This window comes from Engraulis encrasicolus, chromosome 10 (genome assembly GCF_034702125.1).
Source record: "Engraulis encrasicolus isolate BLACKSEA-1 chromosome 10, IST_EnEncr_1.0, whole genome shotgun sequence".
NCBI lineage: Eukaryota > Metazoa > Chordata > Actinopteri > Clupeiformes > Engraulidae > Engraulis > Engraulis encrasicolus.
Window position 1 is genome coordinate 47904143 of NC_085866.1, and position 11003 is coordinate 47915145.

Below are 11003 nucleotides of genomic sequence, written 5' to 3' on the forward strand. Positions count from 1 at the left end.
GAATACGACTTATAGATCTACTAGGAATCGCAATGATAAAAGCAGCACTTTTGTGTTAATGTTTATAATAGCCTAGTCACAATCCACTTGCAGAACAGACCAGTGCCAACAAGTCGCAACATTTTAACAGCTGTTTGTTACACAATAGCAGCGACCTCCAAAGAAGTTTTAACACCATGTTACAATGTAACTTACTGCTGAGGGATATCCAACTCTTTACTTCCAAGCGAAGTCCCAAAGTTAACCGCGTCTTTTTTCCCCAGCACGAGGTCTCGACACCGCCAAGATTTAAGTTAGTCCATGTCCAGCGAGCGAAGTGAACATATCTGTGGACTTACTATACCCATCCAGAAGCGTAAAATAAGGAGATGATGCGACACAGAAAGTAAATGGAATGAAATCCAACTTATCAAAAACTTTGCTAGGCCTGTTACTGAGTGTTTTCAGGATCGATTTGCAGGTATCCCGGAGCTCGTGCAGATGCAGTGGCGTGTGAGACTGCAGGTTGCCCAACCCGCGCAGGTTGGGACTTGCTCATTAGCAGAGTCCACCAATGGAAAGCTGACGAGACGGGTGTCAATAGAGTAGACTCGACTCTAGCCCAGTTTTGCCTGTCAGCTGACGATGTGAACATTTCCTTCATGTGAGCAGGCTTTATTTTTCCTCTGTGTAATACCGTTGGCATTGAGCGTGCGAAAGAAAAGCCAGTGTGTAAATGGGGGCAGAGTATAAGATGCTGAGGTCATGTGTTGAGGATACCTGATGCTATCTCACGTGATCCATCGTTCTCATCTTCTCCTTTAAAGGTGTCTGAGGGTGAGTCATCTCCTTTCCCTGCACAGAACACATTATTGAATAGAAATAGAATAATAGCAATAGAATGGCACCATGACATCATATTTTGAATCAGTGATTTAACCTTAGCATAGCCTTGGTAAAAGAAAAAAGAAAAAAGTAATTTGCATTAACTGCCCTGTGCTTTGATTTCTTATGTGCTACAATACTGTGAAAATCACTACCCCAGACTACTTCAGAGGAGTGTACTTCACAGATTTGTGAGGGAATACAAACTCTACCTTTTCTCCATCCTTCCCGGAGTGACGAGAAACTACGCAGCCCTCTCCTCATGGAAAATCCTCCCCCATCACCATCTGATGGCTTTCCTTGAGAGAGAGAGAGAGAGAGAGAGAGAGAGAGAGAGAGAGAGAGAGAGAGAGAGAGAGAGAGAGAGAGAGAGAGAGAGAGAATATCTCAGGTTCCAGCGGATCTTTCTTCTTCACACTTTCAGGATAATAAGGTAACTTCAATTTACTGTCAGCAGGATCAAAAATGTGAATAGGCCCAGTCTGGAGAGTATAGCTCTTGTCGTGCAGATTGTAGAAACCCTGTCAGTGCCACATGTTTCACCAGCCTTTTCTTGTTACAGCATATCTTGAAGAACACAGCAATCATCGCAGGTAGTATGTCCGAAATCACTGTGAGAAATGAATGTTTTAAGTGCACAGACAGGAAAGGCCTATTTGTTTCACATTCTGGGCCCCACAATCTGCCCAGAATCTTGTGTCAGATTTGATACTTTTGGTCACGACTATATCTGCTACATTATATCTAACAATTCCAATGTGAGGAGTGTGTGAAAAAAGAATCCTAACACCTAATACAAAAAATCAGAAATAGGCTACACGGGTGAGGAGATAAGACAGAGGTGTCAGTTGATCGGACATACTTTTGTTTCGGAGGGAAGAGAAGCTCCAGGCCCTCCGATTAGATCTTGCCGCGGCCTCCTGGTCTTCGTCCATGTCTCCCCTCGCTGTCTGCAAAGCAACAGATCAGAGGCTCAAAAGGTCCTCAGTGGTAGCCAGTAAACCTGTAATCAGGGTTCGAGGTTAGGGGAATGGGCCCTACAATGAAAATGGTCAAAAATCATCCCCCTCGAAAGCAGGCTTCCCTTCTTCACATATTGTGTTAAAATTGCACTTTTAACAACTATGTTTTCAAAAGTTTGTTTTTACAACTCGGCCACTGCCTGTAATCACTATGCACTGCAAAGCCCTCCTGTGACTGCTGCCCTCAGTACACCAGTAGTGTAGTGAAGGGAAAGCATAACCTCTTAATAACCTTGAATAAGGTTGACGAACTATTTTTGTTGAGCTTTATTATTCAGATAGGACAGTGAGAGAGACAGGAAATGAATGGGGAGAGAGAGCTGGAAGGATCGGGAAACGGCCTCAGGCTGGAATCGAACCCGGGTCCCCGGCCTAATGGTACGGCACACTAGCCCACTGAGCCATGTTACCTTCCTCTTAACAACCCTTCATTAGTTTGAGAAACTCTGTTAGATTGTATTGTCAGCTGTGTGTCATCCCTGTACATCTTGGGTATTACCAACAGTGGAAATGAGAAACCTTAGGTGGAATTGAAAGTGTATACCCTACAGCCGAGCCTTTGCAGCATACGCACTCCAGTGTGTTTGCACAGGAACTATGCATGTACTGTGGTTGGACTGGATGATAATATCCTCTTCTGATGGAATCATAAGTGAGACATGTATACACTTTCCAAATACAAGCCATACACTTTCAACTCACAGTAATCTATATCAATATTTAACTACAGTGTTATACCCTTTGCCTTGGTTGTGTACCAGCCTTTTCTAATCTGTCCCCTTCTGTTAACTTGTTTAAACTGCAGGGCAGGCAGGCACACCCTTGCGTTCATCCAGGTGTCACATGAGGGAAATAGAAATGACTCACACTGCACTGATGACCACAGCTGCACAGCCTAATTAGCATGCCTCTTGAAGCTCTTAAGTAGGCCAGTTGTATACCTGTATGGCTAAATTGCAAATTCCTTTGGATATGAATGAATGAGTGCAAAGTAAAAACGTAGTGTTAATTCAACACCCAGAGAGTAGGTCTACTCTGGGGCCAAATACAATATAGATCATGTGAACTTGACTCTAAGTGTTTATAAACACTGCACAATTTACAGTGTGAGCTTTATTTGTCAATTCTTCAAGTGAAGACATACAAAGCACTCAGAATTTTACCCTGCCGACTCATCTGTGCATTACAGATACGCAATACAGTTCAGAGTATGGCACAGGGGTGGTGGCGGTAGACATGTACTGAACTGGAAGACAGGTAGTAGTCACAAAAAATACAGCATAATAACATGAGGGAAACCGTGTCGTAGCGGGGTGTTGGACTGTTGATCAGAGGGTTGTAGGTTCAAGTGCGACCCTTACCTCTCCCTCATCCGTGGATGACGTTCCCTTGAGCAAGGCTCCTAACCCCACATTGCTCCAGGGACTGTAATCAATACTCTGTGAATAACTAAGTCGCTTTGGATAAAAGTGTCAGCTAAGTGTAATGTAATGTAATGTAATGTAATGCCAAGTGGAAGTGGAAAATAGGCACAGCCCTGCTCTATCCTGATATAGCCTACTCACTACTATGCAGACAGCCTGCATTTGGATCGGTAGACCACTAGACATCGATGGATAGCCTCAATAGTAAAAACCTGTTGAAGAGAGATCAAAGGACTTTAAAAAAATTGTGGATGCAAAAATATATATTTTTAAAAACAGTGTAGAAAATAAGAGTTGTAAAAAGTAGGCTACATCAATCGATTTAATAATTTAACCACCACAGTGCTTGTGTGTGTGTGTAGTAACCTAGGGTATGGTCTGTTGTAAGCAGGCTCTGCTTAGAGAAACGTGCAATATTCCAAATAGGGGATGCATGGATGGGAACCCCCCTCTCCAATTTTGTCCTGATTTCCTGTGGGGTTGAGAGCAGTGCTACCTCTTCCCCTCTGTTTGTTTACTCTCCCCATGTTGGAGATGGGGTCCAAGGCAGGACCTCATCAGGGCTATATATAGCGCAGCAATACTCTCTCAGGCCCTCTCCAGAAGGGCTCGCTATGCTTTATGGATGGTGCATGAGTCAGTCCGAAGCTGTTTGTCTTGTGCTGGTGTTGTGTCAACACAACAGGGCCGCTGACAGCTTTTGCCATGGTCCCGGGACAAAGTCATCTCACAGGTCCCCCATCTACGTACATACACAATGTAATGAGGACCCAATTCTGCACTCCCTGCTGGGACAACTGACCCCTTTGACCCCCAATATCAGCATGTCAACATGAGCCACCCGTCGAGCTTAGCTACAGTATGAATCTATTACAAAGCACTACAGTAGCTCCCCTTGAGGTTTGTGTTTTGGTTTGGGCCATGTTCACTGTCTATTGGTAGCTCATCTGGACGAAGCAGCCCATCTCGACACAACACAGCACCGTCTCTCCAGTCTGTTGAGTTGATTTTGTACGAGTCCCGAGAGGTATCGGCAAAGCATCCGGAAAATCCGGGCTGCCAGTTTTTATTTTTGAGCGCCGCCTTCGTGTCAGATGTTTCCGAATAATTGGAATTTTTGATCACAAGGTCAGGAATGAGGCAGGCGGTCTGAGGCGGCTCTTGACGAATGACCCACCCATACCATGGAGGGGGGGCAGGGAAAAGGTGCTCTCACTCTCTCCCTTCCTCTAGTGTGCGTGCGTGCGTGCGTGCGTGTGCGTGCATGCATGAGTGTGTGTGTGTGTGTAAGAGAGAGAGAGAGAGAGAGAGCGAGAGAGTCCGTTTGGGGGTTAGTGTCAGGCTGCGGCTGTGTCAGGCGGGCGCTGTGGGAGTGGCTGGTTTGTTACATTAGGCCCAGACTGTTTTCTGAGGGTCTACTTGGCTTTCGCCCCTCCCTGTTAGCTCAGGGGTATTTTAATCCCCCTGCCCATTCCCCTTCCCATTCCCCTTCCCCTTCCCCCTGCTTATGTGCTGAATCTGGTGGGAGGCCATAATGTGGCCATGTTATGTGTCCAGCAGCCTCCACCCCTAAGGGGAGTCCACAGACCTGGCTGTCAGTATGGACAGATTATTCAAGCAAGCGCCCATGACACTACTGTGTCTGTCACCTAACCCTCTTCACACACTCAGAAGTGAGAGAGATAAGAGGGAAACATTTTATGTCTAGCTAGTGCCTTGACTGTGAAGACGAAGTATGAAATATTATTTTACTTTATTTTATTTATTGTACTGTGTTATAACTTATTTGTACTTGCATATTTTTCTTTATTTTATGTATTTATTGATTATATTTTGGGGCACACATGTGTGTGCTCTCCCCATTCATTTGTTGTTCAACAGCTGGCATGTAGAGATAGAACACTGATTTGGATAGGGCCACAGTTTGCATGAGATGTATGGTCATGAGAATAATGTACTGGTCATGTAGTGACATTTGCATTCAAGGACTCTTTATGACGATTCACATGTGAATTGGAAATTCATCTGCCATGGCTGAATCTCTATTATTATCTGGTGTGACATGGATGTCTATTTTCTGCGTCTTCTGAGTCCGATGGAGTTCGTCAGAGACATCCGTGTGCACCAGATTCATTTTCTACTTATGATTAAGTCCTGCTCTGGTTGCACTGGATTGTTAAATTAGAAGCGTGGAGTGCGTATTCCTTTTGTTTTACACCCTCTATTGTTTTCTGTTATCTTAGCCATCTGTACTACTATGTCCATTGACACTAAAATCAGGTGTAAAGTAAAGATCCAGGCTTGGTCAGCCCAGATGACATAAACAACCACCACTTAGTCATCATTACAGGGAAACTCAGCAGTTGTGAGGAAATAGACTGTGCTGCAATCATTGCATGTACAGTTTGAGATGCAGATTATGCTCTGCTCCTCTGTTGCCTTTGTTTTTGGTCAGTGGCCTACATACAGTACAGCACTGCACTGTATTCTTGACTGCCCCGTGCAAACGCTTCGGTAGTGATTTAAAGCGTGTCACCACAGAGGCTCAATCTACAGAGCGTAGCTTCATGACAGGCCTCATGAGAGTCTGTGTTTAACTACACAGTCAGGGCCGTTGATAGATTTTGCTGGGCCCGGGACAAAGTCATCTGAAAGGGCCCCCTCCCCAATACATACAATGTAATGGGAACCCAATTCTGGGCCCCATATCTTCTTGGGCCTGGGAGAACATACCCCATTTGTCCCCCCCCCCCCAGTCGGTTGCCCTGTACACAGTCGTGTTTGTCTGCTGTGCCAAACCACTGGCAGGAAGTATTCAACCAGACTCTTCCTCGGAGCATACACACACTCAACATGCTGTGTAGGTACAACCTCTGTGGTGAAGAGAGAAGTTCACTAACTCAGACCTACTGTTGAAATGACTTTGGTTATTCCCACCCCTGCTGACACAACCGTTGATCATTCACCTAGCATGGTGTGTGGCTACAACCTCTGTGGTAAATTCTGTTCATCTAAAGTCGTTTACCAACATACAGTAGGCCCACTTCTGAAACGTCTTTAGTTTTTCCCACGCCTGCTGGCACAACGGTTGTAAGGTTACAAAATAAACACCTGCAGACTGTCCCCATTTGTCCCCTCTGTCCTCGTAAAGTTGTCGGACGATCGTCAGTACACCGAAAAGTTACATTTAATTACTGCAAATAGGGATACTGTGTGGGAGTTGTCTTTGTGACTTTTGGTAAGCCTTTGGATCTTCTCCAAAACACCTGGCCAAAAGAGGTTTGGGGAGAAAATAACAACAGTTGTGAGGCAGGTATGACAGTTGGACAGTGAAACTTCCACAAGCATGCATTTTATGACTGTTTTTGGAGTGGGCGATCCTCCGCTTAGATAAATATGTTTGATAATGGAGCCTGACCAAAATGAACTAATAAAGTGTAACCAACCTGTTATTTTGACTCCCACGCCGGCCGTTGATACAGTGACTATTAGCCGCCTCTGGGACAGGCCTCGGCACGCTCAGAGGTGCTGTGCCAGGCTGAATGACAGGTTGTTAGCTCCCAAAATACCTGCTCACCAGAAGAATTTGGGGCTCAGCTGAAGCTCCACCAACAGGTTGGACGTAAACCCAAAATGCGAGTTAAATCCAGCCGTTTGATTTATGCTATTAGTCACACTAAGTGCTAGACTGTTGCCTATTAACTTGGTCTCCTAATGATTTTTAAAATTTCCTTTTCACAGGTGAAAGTCCAGCATTCAAATCCTCACTACATGTAATATTGGTTTTGGTGGGCTGTTTGAGCCTTGTATAGCAAAATGTATTGTCTGCCTTTCAAATTTTCTCAGTTACTGTTTATTTCTTGTTTGCAATCTGTCCTACACTGTTGAAAGGATGCTCGAAGAGGACATTGCATCAGATGTTGTGCCAGGAGCTAGAGGAGACATTAGCATCAGAGAGGAAGAGCCTGGGTACAGGCCGTCATGCCTCCACCACCACCACCACCACCACCACAGGAAGTAAGAGTGAAACAGGGTTTGTCAGCATTAGTGTTGAAATGTTGGTTTTCAAACAGGTTCCTCCCATTTAAATGTGAATAAATAATGACGAGATAGGAGGAAATCTAACCTTTTAGAAAGAAAAAGAAATGTATATGTACTAGGGCTGTAACGATATTGTATCGAACCGAGAAATCGTGATACACAGAGTCATGATACTGTATCATGATACAAGGAGGCAGTATCGTGATACACCCTTTCAAAGTTTTATTACCCATTAGTCCGGAAAACAGCCTTATGATTTGATGTGATAGTGTTTCCGAACTTCAGTGGAGATACATTTCAGAAATCGTGGGATGTATCGAACCGTAGGTCAAAAATCGTGATACAAACCGAATCGAGAGTTGAGTGTATCGTTACAGCCCTAATATGTACTTAGTGTCGAAGCATTTTGTTCATTGTATTGTATGCATATTTTTAAAGATTTATTTGTAGTGAGGATGAAATTCATCATGTTTACCATGTACCGAACATAAATGACCCTGACCAATGCTACATGACCTTCATATGTGTGAAGCACATATGTAATATACATATAAATACACACAGATGTAAAATGCTTGGGTTAAAAAAAACAATTCCTAACAGTGAAATTCGGCACAAAGTCATGTCATTTAATATAGAGTACATGGCATGTCAACTGTCATTGTTTACTGGCTAGTTCCTCCTACCATATAAATGCCTTGACCTACTGTATATAAGAACCACACTGCCTGTTCTGACCACAACCCATAGCCGAGACTGAACCAACAACTTCACCTTTGTTGTGTGTGAATACAGACATGTATGAACTACACGTTCAAGAAGACACTAACCATGCCGAAATCCTAAACTAAAAGTGTGCGAGAAATTTGAACAAGTCAAGCCAGAATTGAGTTCACTCAAGCTTACTTCAGTGCTGTTGTGGAGGGTAACCACCACCCTTACTGAACTAAAGACATTTCTTTTGTGTGAATATAAGACAAACAAAATGACAAACAGACACAAGACAGTAACCATGTCTAAAACCTTGAATGAGCAGTTCGGAATTGAGTTCACTCAAACTCACCTGAGTGCCGTTGATGTTTGAGGGTGACCCCTCCTCTTCCTCCCCTCAGATCTGGCTTTGTCCTCTGTCCGCACCTGTCTGCTTGGCTTGTATACAGTACACAGTCAGTACACGCTTCCCCTCAGCTTAGTCTCAGCCTCCACTGAGTGTCAGCTCTCATAGTCAACTGCCAGTCTTCAGCACGTTTCCTCAGGCCCTGTTAAACCAGTAGCAGCAGGAACCAGCCAACACTTCACACTGCCGTGCTGGACCGACTGCCTTCAATCTCACAAGCTCACTCTGTGAAAAGCTTGTTGTCTCCACTTCACAGCTACCCGAAACAGGTATCGAGAATGTGAGCGACTGCGTGGAGCGCACCACACCAACACCTCACCACAGCACTTGTCGAGCAGCGCCTATGGCTGTGCTGCTCTGCGTATGTCTTTGAGGAAGTGTGAAAGAGAAAGCGGACTTTGCTTCATGACCTACCTCCAATGAGAGGGGGGATGGCTGGGGTGTGGGGGTTTCCGCCCTTTGCAGCTGAAGTGCAACCTGTTTGACAAGCGTGACCAGTAGGCTACCTGAGTATTGTCCCTGCTGTGTGTGTGTCTCTCTGTGTCTGTGTCTGTGTGTGTGTCTGTGTCTGTGTCTGTGTGTGTGCGTGCACACATGTGTATGGGATGTAGACCTGTCTAATTGGCTTAGGGCCTGACTAAGCATCATGTAAAGACTGCTGTGTTCATAGTTGAGTCATGTATTGTAATCCTCATGCCTGCAGTTGACTACCGGGTCAGTATTTAATCAAGAGAAAAGTGAAAGTCATTGCAGTTGGAAGTTCAGTACAGGTGGGGGTATGTGGAGTGTGTCAGATCAGTGAATGGGCCCTGCAGTGGAGGCGTACAAGAATACTCCATTTGTTCTGTAGTCATGTTTGTCATCAAAAAGGTGGTATATAATATCTACCGGTATACACATAATATCTAGGCGATAACAGTTTTATGCCTTGCTTATGAATTAAGAGACTGCTGCAAGTCATTTCAAATGAGCGTGAATCATGAACAGGGTTAAGAGCTGGTTTGAAGTGCAGCAAATCAAAAAGAGCTATTACTCCACCTAATGGTCAACAGTAACAACTACATGCAGAATGTAGAAAGTGAAGAGCAGAACAGCTAAATGTGCTGATTCTCAACCTTTTTTGAACAAACGCCCCTTGACCTAATTTGAAGTCTCCCAACGCCCCCTCGACCTCATCATAAGCCTGACAGCCCCCCCCCCCATATTAGTAGGCCTATTAAAAATAGACTCTCATTTGCAACTGAGCAGTCTTCCTCTCAGTTGTCTCCTTTTCAACGCACCCTGGAGTGCTGTACAGCCCCTGTTGAGAAACACTATGTTAACCCCTTACACAGAGCCTTTGTTATAATGTTACTGTCACCAAAATGGTAATGACCAAGTCTTAATCTGTTACTTAAGGCCCTCTGTAATGTCATAGCAATGATACAATGTAATTGAGTATATTCAGCGAAGACTGAATAGGCCCGTCGACGGGCCAGACCAATGGCGATGCTGTGTAGTGTCCTCCTGGGATAGTTGACCCTGACTTTTTAGTCCAAAGTTCTGCCCTGTATTGGTACTGACTGTAGGATACAGTAGGCTTACATATACACATTGACATATGCAGTGTACGTACTGTAGTATGGATGATTTCACCAGCGAAATAGGTCTTTCAAGCTGGAGAGTTGTGCTTAATTAAAATTGAGCTGTTTTTGAGAATGGTTGAAATGAATTCATTTGTTATCACATTTTGTTGTCTGGTCGGATTTTTGTAGGCCTTCCTAATAAATACTAATTCCTAATAAAAACTAATTTGTCCCCAACAGGTGAAACTAGGTCACCATCTCTCAACCATCCGCACCCTCAGCACTGGCTCGCCCAAGGGATGTGTGTTGAGCCCACTTCTCTACTCCCTCTACACGTTTGACTGTAGCCCCATCCACCCAGAGAACATCATTGTAAAATTTGCAGATGACACAACAGTGGTGGGACTGCTAACCGAGGGAAAGGAGGAGGCCTACAGGGATGAGGTACTGAAACTTGGAGAGTGGTGTGCATCAAACAACCTGGCCCTGAACATCTCCAACACGAAGGAGCTCATCCTGGCCTTCCGGCGGAACAAAGATGCTCCCGCCCCCCTGTACATCAATGTGAACGTGTGGAGCAAGTGAGCTCATTTAAATTCCTAGGAGTACACATCTCCGCTGATCTCTCCTGGTTGATTAACACCTCGGCTCTGGTAAAAAAAAAGGCCCAGCAGCGATTGCACTTCCTGAGAGTACTAAAGAAAGAACAGTTAGACTCAAGCTTGCTGGCGACCTTTTACCGTTACACCATAGAGAGCCTGCTGACCTACGCAGTGTCAGTGTGGCACTCAAACTGCACTGAGGCTGACAGGAAGAGACTGCAGAGGGTGACCAAAACAGCGCAAAAAATCATAGGCTGCCCCCTGCCTCCCATACCCACCATCTACAACTCCCACTGCGTAAGTAGAGCCAGGAGTATCATTAAAGATCCCTCACATCCTGGCTTCCATCTCTTCACACTGTTACACTC

The 11003-nt window shown here is 44.8% G+C and overlaps 1 protein-coding gene across 2 annotated transcripts in view; it reads right to left on the minus strand.

The window, feature by feature from the left end:
- The window catches only part of LOC134457215 (DENN domain-containing protein 2D-like), a 24130-nt gene extending 15296 nt beyond the window's left edge, over positions 1-8834 (minus strand). Inside the window, exons 1-4 of one of the 2 annotated variants that reach the window (XM_063209104.1) lie at positions 8415-8834; positions 1727-1814; positions 1077-1163; positions 760-834 (exon numbers count right to left, since the gene is read on the minus strand). In XM_063209104.1, coding sequence (XP_063065174.1) covers positions 760-834; positions 1077-1163; positions 1727-1799 — 235 coding nt within the window. In that variant the 5' untranslated portion in view covers positions 1800-1814; positions 8415-8834. Of the gene's footprint in view, positions 1-195; positions 686-759; positions 835-1076; positions 1164-1726; positions 1815-8414 lie in introns of those variants that run through there. The other variant, XM_063209105.1, reaches the window with a different exon arrangement.
- Between the last annotated feature and the right edge of the window lie 2169 nt (positions 8835-11003).